Source organism: Mesoplodon bidens (assembly GCF_964165515.1).
Source record: "Mesoplodon bidens genome assembly, chromosome: 8".
NCBI classification, from domain to species: Eukaryota; Metazoa; Chordata; class Mammalia; order Artiodactyla; family Ziphiidae; genus Mesoplodon; species Mesoplodon bidens.
The window spans coordinates 102,439,405-102,462,578 of NC_138165.1; the positions used below are offsets into that span (position 1 = coordinate 102,439,405).

At 41.0% G+C, this 23,174-nt stretch overlaps 1 protein-coding gene across 1 annotated transcript in view; it reads left to right on the plus strand.

The window, feature by feature from the left end:
• Nucleotides 1-23,174, plus strand: part of COL4A3 (collagen type IV alpha 3 chain) — a 141,824-nt gene that overhangs the window by 58,122 nt on the left and 60,528 nt on the right. Inside the window, exons 2-11 of the mRNA XM_081243313.1 lie at nt 9,106-9,162; nt 11,107-11,196; nt 14,408-14,452; nt 15,057-15,101; nt 15,780-15,842; nt 17,439-17,492; nt 18,821-18,847; nt 19,389-19,466; nt 21,278-21,340; nt 21,466-21,501. Coding sequence (XP_081099439.1) covers nt 9,106-9,162; nt 11,107-11,196; nt 14,408-14,452; nt 15,057-15,101; nt 15,780-15,842; nt 17,439-17,492; nt 18,821-18,847; nt 19,389-19,466; nt 21,278-21,340; nt 21,466-21,501 — 558 coding nt within the window. The remainder of the gene's footprint in view (nt 1-9,105; nt 9,163-11,106; nt 11,197-14,407; nt 14,453-15,056; nt 15,102-15,779; nt 15,843-17,438; nt 17,493-18,820; nt 18,848-19,388; nt 19,467-21,277; nt 21,341-21,465; nt 21,502-23,174) is intronic.

Sequence of the window (23,174 nt, forward strand, 5' to 3'; positions counted from 1 at the left end):
AATATATGGGCTTCCCTGGTGGCGCAGTGGTTGAGAGTCCGCCTGCCGATGCAGGGGACGCGGGTTCGTGCCCCAGTCCGGGAAGATCCCACATGCCGCGGAGCGGCTGGGCCCGTGAGCCATGGTTGCTGAGCCTGCGCGTCCGGAGCCTGTGCTCCGCAACGGGAGAGGCCACAACAGTGAGAGGCCCGCGTACCACAAAAAAAGAAAAAGAAAAACCTGGGAGTTAATGATTATAGGTATAAAGGCCACTCACTGCTTTATGTGAGTTTATTCCCCAGTGGACCAAGATATGTCTGATTGCCACCTTCTTAGTCAGAGCCAGTAATCTGTACATTTGCTGTCATCCAGAAAATCAAAAACGGGTGGCTGGTTTAGAAGTCTAGACTAGTGCTGTCTCTCTGGACAGAAAGATAGGAAGTAGCAGTTGCAGTGAGATCCCTGTGATACACAAGTGCGGGGACAGTGGCTCCTGGGCTGGGAAGAAGGGGACACTGCAGAAAGCAGCACATGGATGTCGGCCTCGGTCACTGGAGGGCAGGCTGCCAAGGCTCACATTTGGTTGCTTAAGGCAGACGCGGATGTAGGGACCCTGCAAAGAACAGAACTGGAGTCTGTCTGGCACCGCCAGGCCCGCAGTCTGTCAGCTCCTCTTTTCACACACAGAAACTTTGGCCTCAGGCTATTGGCTGGGCAGGGGGGTCAATAATCATAATGCAAAATCAACAGAGCTGCTCAGTAGAGTGTTAACCAGCTTTGAACGCTGCCAACTTCCCCTTCTGCTAACCAGGCTGGGCTGCGTGGGGGGGAGGGGAGCCTGGAGGGAGGGCTGGGAAGGCCACGTCTGTTGCACAGGGATGCACAGAAACTGGGCCTGCGATGCTTTGAGAGTAGAAAGGGGAAACATCCAAGCTCATTTGGAAATTGTGTCCTGGCTTATTCATGAACAATTTTTTTTTTTTTTTTTTTTTTTTCCGGGAACGCGGGCCTCTCACTGTTGTGGCCTCTACCGTTGCGGAGCACAGGCTCCGGATGCGCAGGCTCAGCGGCCATGGCTTCATGGGCCCAACCGCTCCACGGCATGTGGGATCTTCCCGGACCGGGGCACGAACCCGTGTCCCCTGCATTGGCAGGCGGACTCTCAACCACTGCGCCACCAGGGAAGCCCTCATGAACAAGTTTTAAAGTGTATGTGCATAATTAGATCCTTTATTAGCTTTAAGAGTAAAAATTAGGTAATTTTTTTACTGCCTGCCAGTGCTGAAGGGATGTAAAGATTGTGAGACCCAGTTCCTACTTGCAGACTAGTAAATGTAATAAGCCCTCAGCTCATGGGCATTTAAGTAGCAATGTTAAGTTAATATATTAGTAATAGCCCACCTTATGGATAGCCCTCTGTAACAGCTGTAAGGGAGGAAAAAGTTTTCCTAGACCCTCTTAGGGTTCCTAGCTGGGTCTGAAAATTAAACCGACAAAAAACAGATTAACAGGAGAAAAGCATACACATTTAAAAAAAATTTTTTACATGTGCATGGGAGCCTTTGCAAGAGAATGAAGATCCAAGGAAGTGACCAGAGGAGGAAGCACTTAGACCTTTCAGGCAAAGAAACAGTAAATTTGTGAAGAATTGATAAGACAAAGAGGTTTGGGCTAGAGGTAGTAAATGGTGAAGGAGTAACTAGGAGATAAGGGCTAGTTTAATGAGGTTTATATGCAGATTCCTCTAGTGCTATCTCTGGGCTAAGATTCTGTCTTTATTAAAAGGAGAATTTATTTCCTGAATTTAGGCACAAAAGAGGGGAGCTTTTTCTTCATTTAGTGTTTCTTAATTATCTTCAATTCAAAATAATATTTGTATATCAAAGAGGCAAATTTGGGGGTGACACATTCTGGTTTCCTTCACAGCCCTCAGTAGGCATCCTATGGACCCTTCTAAGTGCTTTACCAGTGTTAACCTGTTTGACCCCATTTTACAGATGTGGAAACTGGGGCACCAGAGATCACCTAAAGTCACACAGGTGGCTTGGCAGAGCTGGCATTTAGACCCAGGAAATCTGCCCTGGAGCCAGTGCCCTTTACCTTTCTGCCACACTGCCCCCGAACAGAAGGCAGTGTGCAGGTGATACACGGGCAATACATGGTCACGATGGGAGTTGAAACAGAGAGAAAAGTGTGAGAGCTGATTGATTAGCGTTCCCAGAAGTGCTTGCTGCTTTTGTAATATATTTGATCTGCCACCTTTCATTTTTAAGCATCAAATACAATTGATGTTTCAAACCTCAATATTTATTTTATTAAACAAATAAAACATTGTTTCTCTGCTCAGGTACAAATCATAATTGGTTAATCAGCTAATATAGTCAGTAAACTCTAAGAGGACTATTAACAAATACTACTTAATCCATTTGCAGTTTAACAAAAATACTTTTTAATCTCTCTGACAATTGCTTAGGACCCATTATTTGGCACTGGACAAACGACTTCAGGAGGAAATGTCTGGGAAGGCGGTGGCTAGTTTGGAAAAAAAATATCAGAAATTAGCATGTATGTCCTTTGGCACAGGATTGTGCAGCCAAAAAGGAGAGTAGCAGCCCCCAGTGACTGAATCTGCTACTGAATGCAGGACACTCTGCCGGCACCGTATTGACCTATAGAGATTATACTGGGTTGGCCAAAAAGTTCGTTCAGGTTTTTCCGCAAGATGTTATGGAAAAACCGGAACGAACTTTTTGGCCAACCCAATTGCTTCCTTTACAGGTGAGGTAACTTGGAAGGATTAAGTAATTTGTCCAAAGCTCCAGAGAGTAACTGGCAAATCTGGAAATAGATCCCATACAGATCTGGCAGAAGGCATGTAATTTCTGGACTTCATAGGCTTTTAAGATTCTCTACCACCAAAGTTTATTTTGCATCCTAAGTGAGGTCATAAAAAAATGAATGTGATTATTAAATGAATGGCTCTCACAAGTTCAACTGTTTAATATGCAATGGTGCTAAAACGTCATGTAATCCTGGATCACTTCCTGATGTGTTAATGGTTAGCAGGGGGAGAAAAGCCATAAAATCATTATTAAGAGCTTTCTGCTCATGACAAATGATTTCTCACTTCATTAAGTTACATGGAAACTAAGAGGTACTTTATTGTTGGAAGAGGAAAAATCATTAAAATGTTGCTTAAGAAATATCCATCATTATGCTTTCTTAAGAGTTCATAGCATTTGGCCATACTGGTTTTCAAGTGATTTAGCATTTGAGTAGTAATTAATGGGTTATATTCCATTAATATAATCATGGTGTTTTAAAAGGGAGTCCAAAAAAGTGGATCAAACTCAACAAAAATGAAAATATGGCCACTATTATCTTCTAGTCAAATAACCTATCTGAATTATTGAATTATTAAAACACATTTGCAAAGTTAAAAATTTATTTCAAGAAAAGCAGCACAATTAAGAGAAATGGATCTCTTGAGTCTGGGGCTGCTGTCATCATCACCCAAAAAGAGGGAAGTGCTTTATTTCACATGGCCCTCTGCTCAGCTCTCTGCAGCACTTGCTTCTAGAGAAGCAGCTGAACATCTGCCAGAGAGCTGCCCAGACCATAATTTTGAGTTTATTCAATCAGGTGGAGCATCCACATGTCAGCAAAATTGTCACAGCCTCTGAAATCCTAGTCAGTTCCATTGTGCAGATATATAGGCAGGCGATGCCTTGCCAGTTTCACTGAAAATTAAAGTTGGAAAAATTTTGGAGCAGTTCTGCTCACCTGGGCACAGAAACACAGCCCTAGACCTGGCTCTGGAGTCTTGCCAACAGGGCTGAACATCTACACCGTGGATGACACTGCAAATGAGTAGATAATACAGTAGACCCTCTCTCAATGACTCTCCTTTTAACTTTCAGCAACTGACCAGAACTCTCCATACCTTCTATACGACAGACCACTTGATGCCCACTGTCTGCTTCCCCCTTGACACCCATAGGCTTCCCTAACACACTGACATATGCCCCCTCCATGGTGGAGCTTTATGATTGCCAAGAGTTAGCTGCTTCTGCCAGTTGTACTTATTATTATAACAAAGTCATCTAATTAAATATTAAATAACAAATTGGTTAAATACAAATGCATAAAAAAGACATGTTTCTCTCAAACTTACGGTTACCGGGGGGATGGGTGTGGGGAGGGACAGATTGGAAGTTTGGGATTGACAGGTACACACTGCTATATTTAAAAAGTAAATTAATAAGAAAATTCTTAAAGACATGTTTCTGTAAAAACTAGGTTGGAAGATTTGAAAAGATAAAATTGATAGAAAACTGCTATTCAATTAAGTGTGTCTGAGAAAACATTTTAAAAGTTAGAGGGAGGGACTTCTCTGGTGGCGCAGTGGTTAAGAATCTGCCTGCCAATGCAGGGGACACGGGTTCGAGCCCTGGTCCAGGAAGATCCCACATGCCACAGAGCAACTAAGCCAGTGTGCCACAACTACTGAAGCCTGCGCGCCTAGACCCCTGTGCTCCGCAAAAAGAGAAGCCTCCACAATGAGAAGCCTGCGCACCCCAACAAAGAGTAGCCCCTGCTCACCACAACTAGAAAAAGCCTGTGCGCAGCAAGGACGACCCAACACAGGCAAAAATAAATAAATGAATTTATTTAAAAAAAAAGTTAGAGGGAAACATGGATTCGTATCTAGAAGGACTCTATACTCAGATTGCTCCACAAGCATCTTTAAGCAATTGGCCTGTTTCAAAGAAACTCAAACTGGAAATGTCGGTGATGCATTATGCATGTGACTTAGCAAGAGATGCCCTACACCTCTCAATAGCAGACCCATTCCCAAAGAAAAGACCTGGGCCCTATTTCACAACATTGAATTGTTGTGCATTTATATGTTTTAAGTTAAAATAAAATGCTTGGGCTTCCCTGGTGGCGCAGTGGTTGAGAGTCCGCCTGCCAGTGCAGGGGACACGGGTTCGTGCCCCGGTCCGGGAAGATCCCACATGCCGCGGAGCGGCTGGGCCCGTGAGCCATGGCCACTGAGCCTGCGTATCCGGAGCCTGTGCTCCGCAACAGCAGAGGCCACAACAGTGAGAGGCCCGCATACTGCTAAAAAACTAAAAATAAAAAAATAAAAATAAATAAAATGCTTAACGTGTTCATGTTTCTTTTGTTAGTTTGTTTTTGATTCCTCACTTTCACTAACTTTTTCAACTAACCGACCAGCTGGCTCCAAACCATTAAATAAGGCTGCCACCTTTGTGTGAAAACAATGAAACCAAATACAAACAAAAGCTAAATATGTCACCCCTGAAGATTCAAGCAAACTCAAGGGCAATAATGTAAAAATTCAGGTGCCATGGTTTTGATGACAAAGAACAAGGATCAGAGTTGCTGTTGGTGTTGATGGGCGACCAGTCCCCAGCCAAGAGGGAATTCAAAGGAGCAAGGGCTGACACTCAGAGTCCCATGCCTGACCTCTGGGTGCAGCCGTGTGGGCTCTAAAGCTTCTTGGATCTGTGACAGTCACTTGTTAAGATCAGACCTCATGTATTGATTATATGTGAAATCGTTGATTAAGACCAAATCTCTGGTATGAAATAAAAGATTTGTGGGACTTCCCTGGTGGTCCAGTGGTAAAGAATCCACCTTCCAATGCAGGGGACGTGAGTACGATCCCTGGTCAGGGACCTAAGATCCCATATGCCACAGAGCAACTAAGCCTGCACGCCACAACTATTGAGCTCGCGCGCCTCAGCGAGAGAGAAGGCAGCGCCCGCAATGAAAGATCCTGTGTGCTGCAACTAAGACCCGACACAGCCACAAAAAATAAATAAATAAAGTAAATAAGTAAATATAAAGTAAAAAAAGATTTGTTAAAAATTAAATAGCTTTTCATTTTCTAATGGTCATCAAGGGCCTTGTAAAGCTGAAGATCTTGTTTAAAAACTAGTAACTCTAAGTTATTTTATGAATGTTGCTTCCTTAGGTTTGGAAATAATGTTGTAATTGGCTAAGAATATACTCTTGTTTTGGGGAGATGCATGCAGAAGTATTAGGGGTAAAGTGTCATGGTGTCTACAGTCTACTTTTGAATGGTTTGGCAAGGAAGTGTGTGTGTGTGTGTGTGTGTGTGTGTGTGTGGAGAGAGAGAGAGAGAGAAAGTGAGAGCTGTAAAGGCTGGGAAGGCATGTTAACAGTTGGGAAACCTAGATGAGAAGGTACATAGGTGTTCATTGTACTGTTTTTCAATCTTCTGAAGATTTAAATTTTTTCCAGAAAAAAATTTATATCCAAGCAAGTAACAACTAATTAGCCTTGTGTTAATTTTAACATGTGTTAAAATAGCCAAAGCTTCTAGTTTCATTCTCTCCCACTTCAATCACAGTTGTTCAGAATTCATACATATAGAATCTGTATACATTTATATAGGAAATATCTTAGTCATGGCAGCCCAACAACAGCCATAGACATCACATGCATTGAAATTCCAGGACCAAACTGGATGTAAACAAATTACCAGCACTCCATCCATTCACTTATCCATTCAGTCAATCCACAAGCATTTGTTCAGGACATATTATATGCCCCAGTTGCCATTGTGAACAAGACTGGACAATTCCTTCTCTCCTGGGGCTTAGGGTCATCAAGGAAAATATACATTAAACATATAACTGCAAGTGGCCCAGAGGAGCATATAAGAAGGGGGACCTGACCTAGTTTGGAGGAGTTCAGCAAACATTTATTTGTTCAAGCTAAGGTTGAAAGATTCCCAGTAGTATAGAGTGACTATGACTTACTCTAAGAAATAAAATTAAGATGACCTCCATGCATCTTCTTTGGAGTTAGAGGCCTGCCCAGTTGCCTCCTCTTACCTGTGGTCCAGAGATGCTTGGAATCCAGGTGTTGTGTGATGTCTGGGAGGCAGAAGAATCAGAGATGCTCATGGTCTCTGACCATGTAAAACAGTGGCCACACTGCTGTGTAAACTTGAGCCCCAGCTCCTTGCCCAGGTTGAACTTCCTCGCCCCAGTATCTGGTCCCCTTGGGTGTAGCACTCGGACTTTCCTTCCCGAGGCCCTGCTGCCTCTTCCAGACACCGTGTGGGAGCATCTTGCTGGTCCTTCCACTCTTGGGGCCAACGGTCAACAGGTCCCTACACTCCAGAAACAGAAGCCAGGAGAAATCTTGTCTTCAGGCAGCTTTTGCTTTCAGTCCAGTGACAAAAGCACCCCTAAAGTGAGGGGCATACAAACCTGCCTACTTTCCTGGGATGAGAGGAAAAAATGGCATCATAAGCAAAAAGCGGATGTGCAAATGAGTGTCTCAAGTGGCATAGTGTTCAGAAATCTTCAGAGAATTAGCTCTACCTTACAGACTGAGATTTTAGCTATTGGTTTAGATTGGTAGTATCAGCATCACCCAGGGGACCTATTTTGATTACTGAGACAAACACCAGGATTATTGATTCAGTGCATCTAGGGTAGGGCCGAGAATTTGCATTTCTGAGAAGTTTCCAGATAATGCGGATGCTGCTGGTCTGGAAATCCACACTTTGAGAACTACTGCTTTAGTAGATATTAGCATACTAGTATACTAAATTAGTATACTAGATTTAGTATATACTTAGTATACTTAAATATGTGACTGAAATGAACACTAAAGTTTAAAAACCTAGAAAGACAAGATTAAAATAATTAAGCTAGGTATGACTTAATAACCCCAAGCATCTGGGAGGAAAAGAGGAAACATTGAGTCTTCTAAAAAAAACCAAATAGCCAACCCTTGGGGAAAATATAGACTTTCCTTTTCAGTTAATTACTTTCCATTCATATAAACTGAGATGCGTGTAAATGTGGTGAGGATCAATGATGAGTGTATGAAAATTACTATGGACTCCCCTTTCTTGAATAACAGCATAGCCTACTGCCCTCAGCTCAGAAAATATATTCAATTAAAGATGTTTGTGTATTCTTATTTTGATTGCACAAACAGGGTCCCCACTTTGGGAATATCTGAGGCAATTTCTTTTTCTTTTTCCTACCAGCCAGCACATCTCCTAGCCTTGCACTGCCTCTGCTGTCAATTAATATTTTTTCCTGGGGAAAATAAACTGACTTCCAGTCAATATCAACACCGCCCCCCAAAAGATAAATATATAGCTATAGAAGGTGTGTCAAAAAATTTTTAAAATCCACTGTTTGAATCTATTTCTCTTTGTTCCTCTGCTGGCAGAGAGGAATTTTAAAATTGACCTTCATTAGAGTCGGCGTGTGCAGAGATGTGAAAGCTGGGCCTGTAAGTGTGTCAAAGTGACTAGTTAGATGGGTAAGAGTTCCCAAGTTCACAGCTAAATTTTTGGGTTTGTTTTTTAATAAGGAAAAGCATTTTGATATTAGCTTCAGTGAATTAGTTTGTTCTTTAAAATACGTGATGGGTACTGATAATCTTTTCTCAGTATTGAACATTATTTCAGGAAAAGAAAACCTTAGAATTACCTATAGAAGATATCACCAATTAATATACACAAATACATATATGTTAATTTTGCTGAACCCAAGAAATTTGCAAACATTAGACCACTTTCTACCTACAACAATGGAAATTTCATATGGTTCAACTATATATATATATATATTTATTTTATTTTATTTATTTATTTAACCATTGTTTAATTGAAGTATAGTTCATTTACAATGTTGTGTTAGTTTCAGGTGTACGGCAAAGTGATTCAGTCATATATATGTTTTCTTTTTCAGATTCTTTTCCATTTTAGGTTATTACAAGATATTGAATATAGTTCCCTGTGCTATACAGTAGGTCTTTGGTTCAACTATATATTGTTCCGAAAAAAAGGAGAGTTAACTTGGTTTCTTGCATAAATAAATTACTTGAAATTCCTAAATACAATAAAAATGATGTACTCTCAACAGTTCTATATACATCTCACTTTTCTACTCTTTCTATTGATAAATTGCTACAGTATCACAGGGCTCCTGCTAAATAGTGTTTGATGCTCAAAGAACAGAAAAATATGTTTGCTTTTGTTCTGTCAGTTGGGCTCTATTAAGCCATTTTTAAACAAAACCCTTTCTCTTTCCCTCTTCCTAGGGCTGTGTCTGTAAAGACAAAGGCCAGTGCTTCTGTGATGGGACCAAAGGGGAGAAGGTAAACACAAAACCTTCATTCTGCTCCTTTTCTCCAGAGAGCTCATTAAAGGATTCACACTCTTCTTTCATTCCTAGCAAAAAGATCAGCAGTATGATATTCCATTCTCCAAATCTAATTTTAAAGTAACTGTATATAAACATGAACCTGGGGTGGTAGAAAAAGGCCTTGGAGGGAAACTTCAGATAACTTGTATAAATACCGGCAGTTACTGTAACTCTCTTGATCCGTAAAGAAAAAAGAGTAAGTTAAAGAACAACAAAATTTATAAGAATGCCTCCATGTGTATACCCTATTTACATTGTTGCTAAACGCGAGAGAACAACTGAAAACGACTTGATTGCCTCGCTTTGACAGAAACATTGAAACCTGCAGATTTTGTCCTGCAGCATTGGTGTGAGGGCGCCCCCTGGTGAAAGAATCTTGCAGCAGCACTCTAGCTGAGGCAAAAATTCGGTGAAGGAAAGCATCTCCATTGTAGAATTGGAGTGAAAAATGAGTGCCGTGAAATCTCATTAATTCGCTCCATTAACTTTCAATTTGTGATAATTAAGACAGAGGCAGAACTAAAGTTTTTCCTTTGTTTACAAAACCCTTTTCTCAGATATGCTAATGAATTGCTTAACAATATTGAAAGATGACTGCTTAAAAATATTTTGAAAAGAACATATTTTAAGCTCTTTAGACAAAATAATAAAAATTACCATATTTATTTGAAAGTATTCTATAATCCATGTGTAGTTTGATTTAGGGTATTTCCTGAAGCTATGAGAGTAGTATATTCAGATCCATGTTGGAAAGCTATGATTCATTCTCGCATTCAAGAAGCATTTATGGACTCCCTACTCTGGGTGAGATGGTGTTCAAGGTGTGTGAAGGTAACAGAGTATTAAGAGGGGTCTAGCACATTCTTTTATTTCTTTTTTTATTAGGTGTCTATGCACACACCCAGTGTGAAATCGCTGACTTGATCACTCTGTTTTAAAAATCAAATTTGCTAATTGTGTAACTGGATTGACTGAATCAACCTGTGGCCTTTACTATTAAAGAGTAACCATAGGATCTATGTCCACGGGAAGATTATTTGTGGCAGAAACATGTCCCTCATTGGGCCTAAATTACTAAATTACTCATTTATCCCTGAGGGCTTTCCCGTAATATCATCTCTTAACTATTTAGCTCACACTTTTCGCTTTGCCACTCAATATCTCTCCTGCATCTCCTCCACAAACAGCAGACTGAACTCCTAATCCCTGTGTAATCAAGAAGGGACTAAAACTCATAGCCTGTGTGTTGTTCTTTCAAGCTACATAGCAATTATGCACACTCTCAAGACATTCTTGTGCCTGATTTTCACTCTCTCTCCATCCCCCAGAAAACACACTCTACCAACCTCCATCTTTCTAACTGGGTTTTCCCCTCAGTTCTTTTTTTTTTTTTTTTTTTTTTCTGTATGCGGGCCTCTCACTGTTGTGGCCTCTCCTGTTGCAGAGCACAGGCTCCGGATGCGCAGGCTCAACGGCCATGGCTCACGGGCCCAGCCGCTCCGCGGCATGTGGAATCTTCCCGGACCGGGGCACGAACCCATGTCCCCTGCATCGGCAGGCGGACTCTCAACCACTGCGCCACCAGGGAAGCCCCACCCCTCAGTTCTTGATTCATGCTCCCTTCATCTCTGCTCTGGGTAGCTCTACCATTTGGGTCAATGTAGAGTTTCCAGGAGACCAAAGACAAACACTTTCAAGCCTACAGACAAATATTAACAGCTGAAAGTTTAGAGTTACTCTTGTACTTACTGTTGAGGGCTATTTTTTTTTAATCCAAGGAAAAAATATGCAAAATATTATCATTACATCATAAAGAAAAGAAAATGATGGTTTTGGGTGTGTTTATTCCTGGGAATTGCTGTTCTGTGTGTTTATTGTCTTGTTTTGATTTTAACAGGGGGAGAAAGGCTTTCCAGGACCCCCTGGGCCTCCCGGCCAGAAAGGATACCCAGGTCCGGAAGGCCTGCCTGGAACACAGGGACCCAAGGTATGCCAGTCTGTGAGTTCAGAAAATCCCCAGTCCACTTAACCTTCTTTATGCTGACCCCAGGGCTGCTGAGAACCTGAAGAGAATTCCACATCGCAGCCAGCTGATGGACGCTCTGGTAATTTCCTGCTCCAGTCTTAGCTGGGCCCTCCGAACTGAATCTTATTCCAAGAAGATTCAAATGATTATCATTATCTTCAAGCTCCCTGCTCCACCTCCTCCCCCTCCCTGAGCTACAGTCTCCCTACCTGCATCGGCCCCTCCCTTCTTTCGTCCCACATGAAAGGATGAGTTCTTTCTGCCTTCCATTCAGAACCTATCCCTCTACCGGTATCCTGGTCACTGGGATTCCTACTAGAACCGTGTTCTGATGGTGTGTCCTCTTTCTCAGCCATTTCATTTTTCCTTTTGATGTTGGTTTTTCTCTTTCCATCCTTAAGCATGTAAATATAAAACCCGTACTAATATAAACTTCCTCTAGATCGTTCAGGTCCTGTAACCAAAGGATTGCCATCCTTTCCCTGTCATTCCTATCTCAGTCAAGCTTCTTTGAAAAAAATAAAATAACTAACCACACTGGCTGTGGTTCATCTCCTATTCACTCCTCAGCCAGCAACAATTTGCCTCCTGCCCACCGCCCTGAAAACCCATGACCTCCAGATCACCCATGACCTCCAAAAGGCCAATGCAGAAGGATACTCTGCGTCTTTATCTGACCTGGACCCCTCTGCTTTGTTTCCAACTGTGTGGATCACTCTCTTCTCCTTGAAACACATGTCTTTGTTTCTGGAATCCTTCTTTCTTTGCTTTCCTCTTTTGCAGCTGGTCCCTTACACATCAGGCATTCTTTCTTTGCTTTCCTCTTTCTCAGCTGGTCCCTTACACATCAGGCATCCTTTCTTTGCTTTCCTCTTTCTCAGCTGATCCCTTACACATCAGGCATCCTTTCTTTGCTTTCCTCTTTCTCAGCTGGTCCCTTACACGTCAGGCATCCTTTCTTTGCTTTCCTCTTTCTCAGCTGATCCCTTACACGTCAGGCATCCTTTCTTTGCTTTCCTCTTTCTCAGCTGGTCCCTTGCACATCAGGCATCCTTTCTTTGCTTTCCTCTTTCTCAGCTGGTCCCTTACATGTCAGGCATCCTAAGGTTCCTACCAGAGCCTACTGCCCTTCACACTCATCACAGATTTTTATCCTAAAGTCTGTGATACAACAAAGGGCTTTGTTTAAATAAATGCCCTAGAGGATTTGCTAAATAACTGTATAACCACTAGATCTGCTGATGGCTCTTTCCTGCTGTGGACTTAAGCCTGGGCTCTCACGCATCCACTGGGTCATTCCCCTGACTGCTGGTTTCCAGGAAGCTGTGAACTAACTAATAAATTATGAAAATGCAATGATAATTGATCCACACAGAGTCTTTTTAAATTTCATATGTATAGAATATTTAGGCAACATTTTCTGCTAATTTATTCTGAGCCAGGAATTGGGACATTGATTCTTGACTGGATCTCATTTATTCCTCACATTGATCCCATCCATCATGACTATAGTTACATATTATTATCTCCATCTTAGAGATGAGGAAACTGATTCTCAGAGCACTTAAGTAATTTGTCCTGGATTACATAGCTAATAGGTGGCAAAATCACAGTTCAAATCCAGTATTATATGACGCCAGAATCAAACTCCTACAGCCAAAGAAACTAAACCCACACCTACAGTTTCCAAGTAAAACTGCAAAGTTTATTATTTCCCAGGAATTCTTCTTTATTGTATTTGTGTGTGCTTTTTGTTTCTTCATTTCTCCTTCCTCTGATCCTAATTTTGAAAAAGTCATTCAGATTCTGGTCATTTGGTGTCTGATTTCAGACATGTTTGGTGTCTGAACATTCCGCTGCGTTCCTTCAGGGTGTGGCCTCAGATTTCCCTCCATTTTCCTGGTAGAATGAATTTGTCACTTCAACCCTGGACTTAGGATCAGCTTAATGCCAACTCCTTCCTTTTTATTTTGCCCTCTGCACCGCACTCTGCTGGTTTCCTTAGCATTTCTTTAGAGAAGCCAGCAATAAATTAAAATTATAGTTGTAAATACATGGTGCTTAGTATAGGTTGCATGATGTGCAGGTATTTCATAAAGTTCATCCAGAAACTTATGTTGTCATGAGTTCATATGTTAAAGTATAGCTCAGAGATGTAGCCACAGATGATAATCTGATCAAAGGCAGACAATCAGAGAATATTAAAACCTGACCAAAAAGATTTTTCAGGTTTATACATGTCTCAATTTTAAATATTTTCTACATATTCTCATATAGAAAATATGAGAAAATTTATAATGGGGATGTGAAACCTGCAAGTCACGCTTCTGCCTTTGCAGATTACACACAGCATCCTGCAGAGGAGGGGGCCATGGTCACACACCCAGGAATTCTACCTCAGACAGGAAAGGCTGACTTTGGCCTTGACAGTCCAGTCTCAGAAGGCTCTGTAACAACCTTTTCCTCAAATAATCAAAAATACCAAAACATATGGAAACTCTCAGGAATGACGAAAAACTTTTGGATAATGGAACTTTCACACCAAGTGGCCTCGTTAAAACAGTTTTGTTTGTGGCTATTCTCTAAGAAACAGGACCTCCAAATGTATTCATTGTGTTCTTGAAGCAAGTTTATCTCTGGTTCAGGCAGTCCTTAGTTTGCTATTTATTTATTTGTGCCCACCAGGGACATTTTGCTAATAAAGGGTTTCTCATGCACAGAAATATTGGCTGCCATTCTCATCCACTGTTGTAATCGTGTCATTCATCCTTATCAGCCCTCGGCAGCTGTCTGGCTAATGTGGGGCTTTTCCAGCGGCACTTCTCAGACACTAATGTGAACAAGAATTATCATCACATCTTGTTGAAATGCAAATTCTGAATCAATAGGTCTGGGAGGTGAGGGAGCTGTATTTCTAACAAGCTCCCCGATGAGGCTACTGTTGGATCCCGCACCTTGAGTAGCAAGGGTATGAATGGATTTTTGTTTGTCCTTTCGGATAAATACTATAGCGCCAATGAAACAACAAGCAATTGAACCGTGTTAACAATGAAATAATCGCAAGAGCAAAACTCTTTGGCGTGTGAATAAAACTGGGACCTTTCATTTATGGGCTTATTAGTGCCAAATAATTGTCACAGTGCTTACCTTTTGTTTTCTCCTTTGGATCTAGGGCTCTCCAGGACTTCCAGGACTCACTGGTCCCAAAGGCATGAGGGTTAGTAGTCCAACCAGTCTAGCCTGACTGTTTGATGAAAATTCTTTTTTTTAAAAAAAGAACTCTGCACTGTAAACGTTATACAGATGTCACAAAGGAGTACGTTGTGTGTAATACACTTCTATAGATGAAGTTCAGGAACAGGTAAAAGCAGTCTATAATGGTAGAAGTCAAAATAGTCCTTACTTTGTTGAGGGTAGGTGTTAACTGACTTTGAGAGGGCATGAGGGAACCATCTGGGGTGTTGTAGATGTTCTATGCCTGGATGGGGTGACGGTATCACCAGTATGTGCATATGCACATATATAAACATTCCTCAATCTGTTTGTGGAAGACTGGAGCACTTTACTCTATGCAAATTAAACCTTAAATAATCTGCCCAAGAAAGGTCAAAAACAATCTTAATCATCTCTTTTTAAAAGTTATATAAATGGAAGATTTACAAAGTTTGTCAAGCCTTTTTTTGTTTTTCAAATAGTTTTTAGTGTTCCCAATTATAGTTGCAGAACGGGGCTATTGGCATGGTAAATCATTTTTTGTTTATAGGTTGAACATCTTTAAAGAGTTTTTTTCTTGCCACCCTTTCCGTTTTCTGTGTCTTTAGGGAACAACTGGATTACCAGGATTTTCAGGTCCTCCTGGACTTCCAGTAAGTAATGAGAAAAATGTGTAAATGGAATAATAAGAAGTAAGCTCATTTTAATAAAGATGTTAAAGCAATAGCACAAGAAAATGAGAACTGAAACATTTGCTACCTGATGAAAATATCAGAATCACATAGTGTATTAGAGTGTGGATTTACAAGACATACAAGTCAAATTATATTTCCTGAATATAAACAGATGCAACAGGATGGGATGGAATGGGATGGAATGAGATGGGATGGGATGGGGTGGGATGGGATGGGATGAGATAGAATAGAATAGAATAGAATAGAATAGAATAGAATAGAATAGAATGAACTCTGCTTGATAGCACAGGATAATAAAATAGTTACCTCTATGCACACTCCCTCTTCTCTTTCCTTTACGCCAGCTTAACACAGCGTGCTAATGGACTTATTTTATATAGAAAGACCTTTTGTTTTATCTTAAATATCTGCATCTCACTGGATAATTTTTGGTTTTATTTAGTCTATTATATTTGCTATGATTTTTATTTAAATTATTATCTAAAATAACTAATTTACTACTTTATTTAAATAACCATTTATACTTAAAGAACTATCTAAATTAGCCCATCTTTTCCCACCATGGTTTCTGCACTGTTTCCACCTGGTCCCGGGGTCTGATTATCTCTCCTTTTTGAGACTTGCTCTATTGTTTAGGGCATCCCAGGCCATCCTGGACCGTATGGACCTGTCGGTTTGCCAGGATGCAATGGTTCTAAGGTATGTATGCCTCACACAGGAGATGGTTAGTTAATGTTTTGCTAAATGAATAAATCAAGGTGAAGTAGTAATGAGACAGGCTAGGCTTTCCTTGAAATATTCTTTTAGCCAGAACCAATGGTATGTGTCTTCAGGGCAGACATATGATGGTTTTCTTTCTTATGCCTTTTTCTTTACTTTCTTCCAGTTTTATTGAGATATAATTGACATACAGCAATACATAAGTTCAAAGTGTACAGCATAATGATTTCACTTACATACACCATGAAATGATCATCACAGTAGTTTAGTGAACCCACCATCTCTTACAGATACAAAATTAAAGAAAGAAAAAAAAATTGTGTGTGTGATGAGAACTTTTAGGATTTATGCTATCAACGTTCATGTGTAACATACAGCAGTGTTAATTAGATTTATCATGTTGTGCATTCCCTCCCTAGTACTTATTTATCTTGTAACTGGAAGTTTGGAGTACCATTTGAGTGTCTGCATCCAATTCCCCTCCCCTCCCCCACCTTGCTTTACGCGGGCCTCTCACTGTTGTGGCCTCTCCTGTTGCGGAGCACAGGCTCCGGATGTGCAGGCCCAGCGGCCATGGCTCACGGGCCCAGCCGCTCCGCAGCATGTGGGATCTTCCCGGACCGGGGCACGAACCCGTGTCCCCTGCATCGGCAGGCGGACTCTCAACCACTGTGCCACCAGGGAAGCCCCTGCTTTCTTGTTTTTCAAAAATTTATATATTTATTTATTTTTGGCTGCCTTGGGTCTTCCTTGCTGTGTGCGGGCTTTCTCTAGTTCTGGCGACCGGGGGCTACTCTTCCTTGCGGTGCGCGAGCTTCTCATTGTGGTGTTTTCTCTTGCTGCGGAGCAGGGGCTCTAGGTGTGCGGGCTTCAATAGTTGTGGCACGCAGGCTCAGTAGTTGTGGCTCACAGGCTCTAGAGCGCAGGCTGAGTAGTTGTGGCGCACGGGCTTAGTTACTCCACGGCATGTGGGATCTTCCCAGACCAGGGCTCAAAACCCATGTCCCCTGCATTGGCAGGCGGATTCTTAACCACTGCACCACCAAGGAAGTCCCCCCCACCTTGCTTTCTGATTGCTTTTTAAGGAAGTTCTCTGATGTTCTCCCACCGAAAGATAACTGGGGGCTCAAATGGTTATTTGCATCTGAGGTTGTGAGTGTATATAAATCAGAAACTAAGACTTGGAATGCAAAATTGGTCTTTGGAATAGAATGACTGAGCTTTTCGATGTTCACTCGTCTCCTTTGTTTCCTGACTGCACTCTCCTTTTCCCCAGAACGGTGGCCATGAAAGGAGTAATTACTAAAGTTTCAAGGAAGCAGCAATTGAAAAGTTCTTGGCACAATTAGCCTTTTGCCATTTATGCACAATTTGAGAAACAGTAGATTCTAATCCTGTTTTCAATTAAGATAGTGGTTTCCTGGCCTTCAGCCTCATGACCCAGTAGCAGTAAGGAATTTGGGTTACTTTGTCTAGATTTACCACTGCAGGGTTGGAAGAGAGAAACAGGGAAATTATCTCAATAGGCTGCTCTAGAACAACTAAGAAGAATGACAAGCTCTGTATGTCTTCCAGGGTGAGCAAGGGTTTCCAGGACTTCGGGGGACACCAGGCTACCCAGGCATCCCAGTACGTTTATATTTCTAACTCCCCATCCAAGACATAAAGTACAATTACAAGGAGTTTCCTTTGGAATGACCATATACAGAAATCTGTCATGACCTTGGGGAAGTCTGAGGCAGTCGACAGTAGACATTCAACTAATAGTTGAGAAATGAATGAATAAATGCACTTTGAGACTTTGTTTTGCTTTTGAGACACTGAAGGGGAGATGTGAACTAGGCAGTGGGAGAGCCCTGGATTGTGGTGACTCAAGGATGGAAGAGAGGAGAAAAGCGCCCTGGAACTGGGACTTAGAGAGCTCCAGCATGTAATGTGAGATCAAGGACAATAAGCCTGTAAAGGAGGAAGGGCCCTCAAGGTAGAAGAAAACAAGGAGGAGTGTATTCTGGAAGCCCAGGAAAGGTGTTGCTAAATAACAAAAATTTGACCGAGTAAATCTGACCATTTAATATTGGCCTTAGTGGATGATTCATGAATCCGGCAGCATCCCATCTAGCAAGGAGAGAGTTGCTGCATCCAACCATAGATAGGAAAGGTTTTTAAAGCCAGAGAGGTAATGGAAAAAATGACATGATTAGCAAAGAATGTATTGTTTTATTAACAAAGAAGGCATTGTCTTAGGCAAAGCTACCTCTTAAGGGGAATGGAAGGTGCTATTGGGTGGAATATCTTATTAGTGCAGACCAGGAGTTTCCAGGTTGGCGGGTCGAAGGTCATATTCCTAGGGTAGGTTAAAACTGTAGTCAGGTTAGGTATTAAGTCTTGGTTTACTGCTGTGGACCTAACAGGAGTGATTCCATCTTGGACCCCTCTCCTTTTTAACAATTTCCAGTAAAGCGGAGTGACAGACAGCTACCTAGTGCTGTTGAGAAATCCAGTAAGGTGGGAACTAATGTGTTGTCATTGGTTTCAGTAACATCAAAGTCACCGCAGACTTTAACTTCCATGACAGATGGAGGGAGGACGTAGGTGTGAGTGTAAGAAATATGTGAGAGATGAGGAGAGTGGGAAGTTTGCAGATGACATGAAAGATAGACAAGGCGGTATGGGGAGGGTGGATTTAGGGGGAGAATTTGTTTAAATGAGAAAGACTTGAGCATGTTTAAAAGCCAGTGGGAGCAGATGTATATGTATAACTGATTCACTTTGTTATAAAGCAGAAACTAATTAAAAAACAAGACACCTTATTAAATATATATTTCTTACAAAAAAAAAAAAAAAAGCCAGTGGGAGGTATACAGCAGGGAGAGAAGGCGGAATAGCAGAGAGGACCAAGCAGGGATGCTGTGTATTTGATTTGCCTCTGGTTGCTAATATGCTTCTCCTTTTCCTAGGGTGCTGTTGGTTTGAAAGGAGAGAAAGTAAGTTATTTGTGTCATGTTATTATTGAAAAATCTCTAATTGTACATATGAAAGGGACTTCTATTAAACAATAAGACATAAGTAATTACAAATCAGATCTCATGATTAATTCAGAAATCATAGTAATTAGGACATGATATTTATTCCTATTGAACAACTTCTACTTCTGGTCATAAATATGTCTTCAGGAATACAAGTTTTGTATTCTTCTTTAGGAAAATAAGGTCTGGGAAAAGAGAGCTGAACTTATGCTCAGGGCCCCAAATTCTAGATAAGGAATTGCCACTCATTTTGGTGTCTTGGGAAATGGTCTATTATTCTTGTGTCTTTCTTCCCTCCACAGTAAATGGTCAATTTTAGAAAATACGAAAATGCTTTAAATTCTTCAAAATGGAATAACTAAATAATCCTAAAGCATTTCTCTAAGTATATATCCTGAAAGCGCTTTTATCCTTGAAGCAGTATGACCTTGAATAACCATTTAAAGGAGTTTTGAAGATACAACATTGCTTATGTTTGATGAACTTCTTCATTTTCAAGGGGGCTCCTGCTGAAGGAGAAGATGTAGCCCTTGATGGAAAAGGTGACCCTGGGTTGCCAGGAGCTCCAGGATTCCAGGTACGCACTTCAGAGAAGGTCCCTATCATTCTCGATCTCTTTCTCTCTGTCTCTCTCTTTCCACCTCTCTTTTCTTCTTCTTCTTCTCTCTCTCTCTTCTTCTCCCGCTATCTCTTTCTCACTCTCTTAAAAATATTTTTCATAGATATTCATATCTCTTCTATTTACATATTTTCCTCATTTTATTCTAACACATTCACCTCATTATAAGAAACTACATTTAGCTCATATAAAAAAGGTGATTTTGTATATATGTCTTTTAGCCTCTTCTTAAGTCTCAATCACCCAAGCTTTACTAAATCTAAGAAGGAGGCTTCAAGGAATGGTTGTGTTCCACTTACTTTGTATTTGTTGAAATCCAGGGTAAGATTGTATTACACATTGAATACAATTTAAAATTGTAATATTATGTAACAGTCCTATTGTAAAGTTTGCATGATAGTAATATTTTATTTAACTGCACCTTTCTCCTGTTGAATAGTTTGCTTTCTGATCTCTATGTATGTAGCTGGAGGGTGATCCAGAATAGATACAAGGAAACAGCTATTTGGTGGCTGTGTGTACTTTACTCTGTGATTCAAAAGGATCTTTTGATAATAAATTATTTGATTGGTATATGTTTTTGAAGGCCCTCAAAAAGCTTTCTTGCTGTAAAGAAGTAGGAAAAAATAAACAAGACTTAGCCAAAAAAAGGGGGGGGGATCTTTTGACACTAACTTTGAGGTTAATTAATCAGAAATATTTTAACTTAATTCAGAAGTATATGTGGAAATTCCTGGGCAGAGATAGGAATTTGCCTAAGTGAGTCAAAGGGTTTGAGTTAAGGTTGTTGAACATCTATATGGTGAGCCATGGCAGCTAATGATGGGCTGCAAAACTAAAGAATGACACAGTTAGGAGCCATATAAGCTTTTGAGAAAAGATGCAGAATATGATGGCTCTTGTTTTTTTGCTTAGGAAACATTTAGGGAGCCAGATGCTGAGGGCAGGGCATCTAGTAAGAGGAGATAGTAGCAATCTGGGGCACGGATGTATCCCTTCAATGTGTATTGAGTGTTGGCCATGTACCACATTGTGCTACTGCTGAAAGTATAGCAGTGGGGCCTTCAGTCATACAAGAAATCCTTATTACGTGCCAAGTAGGTTCCAGGGGCTGTTTAGGTGCTGGGGATACCACAGTGCACAAATCTCCAAAAATAGTTTAACAAAAATGTTTGCCCTCATGGCACATTCTAGAAGGAGAAAATATTTAAAAATGTAAATTATTAAGTATGTGTTGTATTAAATAGTAATAAATGCCAAGGAGAAAAATAATGCAGGGTTGGGGGATAGGAAGTGTCCAGATTAGAAGGAAGGTTGTGGCATTAGATCAGATGGGCAGGAAGACCCCATGGAAAGGATAACGTTTGAATAAAGATAAAAAAAGGGAGAGAAAGTGAGTTATAGAGATATCTGGGGAAAGAGGATTCTAGGCAGAGGCAGAGCAGGTGGAAGGGCCCAGAGGTAAGAGCGTGCTTGGAGAGGGGGAGAGAGAGAGAGAGGAAACATTTCTAAAAATTGTAAAACTCTTCTAAAGTAAAGCAACTGCTCTGGTCATTTTCCTGGAAATAGTACCATCAGGATGATTCTGGTAGCCTGTTATCCATGGCAACACATGTTACACATGGCCTTTATTGAAATTAATTGCAGCCATACATAGGAAACATTAGGCTCTGATTTCTCTAAAATAGTTTAATGCATTTAACTAATGGACATCGTTCTTCAGTAAGAAGTAAATTTAAACTTATTCTAATTCTTCTCTTAATTTAAAGGGTTTGCCAGGCCTCCCAGGTTTTCCTGGACCTATTGGTCCACCTGGCCCTCCAGGATTCTTTGTGAGTATGAAGCCACCATTGCTGTAGACATCTTGACTAATAAAAGAATTATAGCCTAACATTTTAAACAGAGTTTCAGGCTTGATTCATTACCTGCTGTAATTTTAACTGGTGGATTTTTCTAGGGCTTTCCAGGAACCATGGGACCTCCAGGACCTAAGGTAGATGACAATTCATATGTTGTGTCAGCCAGAACATCCTAACCGATCTAAAAGCCAAACTCAGTCTGATTCCACATGTGGGTCACTGCTGAGCACCCCTCTGGAACTCACAAGGATTCCCAGCAGGGAAGTGAGCATGGCTAGCAGCTCGGCACCTCCTACTTCCCTTCTCCCTGCACTTCAGTAACTGGATCTCTGATACAAAGCGTCTTAATCCAGTTATAAGGAGCTCCTCATCAGGAAAAGGGCAAGGATTCCTACTCTTTATGTTTCCTGCAACACTTTACCTTCTATATTTTTTTACTGGGCTGCTTCCCAAAGCCAACCTGTTTATATACTAGTAAATAAAAATGACTATTCATGGACTCATTAAGCACGGTCCTGCATTTCTTTCTATTACAAAAGCCAACTGTTAGTATGGGGGAGGAAAAAAACTTTTTCTTCTATCTTCTTAGGTTCAGTAAGTGGGTTAACTGTAAGAAGAAAGTTTGATTTCATAGGCATGTGGAGACCTCACAGAAATGAAATGAAAACCCCAAAGAGGCAGTCAGATCCAGAGGCTTGTATACCATTTTAACAAAGGGTGATAAATTTGTGGAGGAGTGACAGGACAAAGGAACAGGCTTTTGAGCTTCAAGGGGCAGTAGATTGTGGAAAGGTCAATATATGGGGGAAACTAATGGAAGATAAGTGTTATTTCAGTAAAGTTTGTTTATGCAGACTTAAGTTCATGTTGTCTCCAATGATGAGTTGTCTTCTCTTCCTGGTACAGGAGAGGGGAGGGTGACACCTTCACAAAGGGAAATTTATGCCCTGTCTTGAGGCAGATGGGGGAGAGCAAGGAACTTTTTTCTGCATTTGCTGTTTCTCACTTGCCTTCAGCTCAAAATAATTCTTCTGCCAAAGTGGTATATATTTTGGGGTGGCGTATTCTGATCCCCTTCATTATTTTAAGCAAGAAAATGTTGAGCAAGGCTGAGCCCCACCAGGAAGTTACTTACTATCAGATAGCCTTTGTGTGTAGGGTACTTCCCAAGGTGCTTTCACATTTATTATTTCATTGATGTGTGTACACACACACACACACACACGTGCACGCACATACATACCCTGTGAGATGAATAGTAATTGGCAGAGCTGAGGTTTAAAGTCTTCTGACTCCTCATCTTGAGCTTTTCTCTACAGCTTGTGGCCTAATTGGGGGAAAATCTGCAAACTCAAGAGCAGAAAAGCAAAGACACATTGGTTGAAATGATAGATTACTGAAGAGAGGTGATTCACATTAGACTTATCTCATGTCACTAACTTACTAGTGAAGTCAGGTTGCTTGAATTCTATTCTTAGTTCTCTATTAAGTTTTGAATTTCAGAATCCTGAAGATCAGCTATACATCCCTCTTATTTTTAAGATGGGGAAACTAGGGCATCAGGAAGTTACCAGCCAGAAGAAGCAAAATTGGCTGGTGGCTGAGCCAGAAAAATGTCCTCCAAGCTGGGTTCCTTCCCCTGCCCCACACCATCTCATGTTATCACTTGCCCTATTAAGTAAATCCCTTAAGCTTTCTGTGCTTCAAGATCTCTACTTTTAAAAGAAACATGTTGCCACTCCACTCCAAGAAATAGCTAAAATAACTTTTACAATACTAACATTACAGTTAAAATATAAATGTTCAA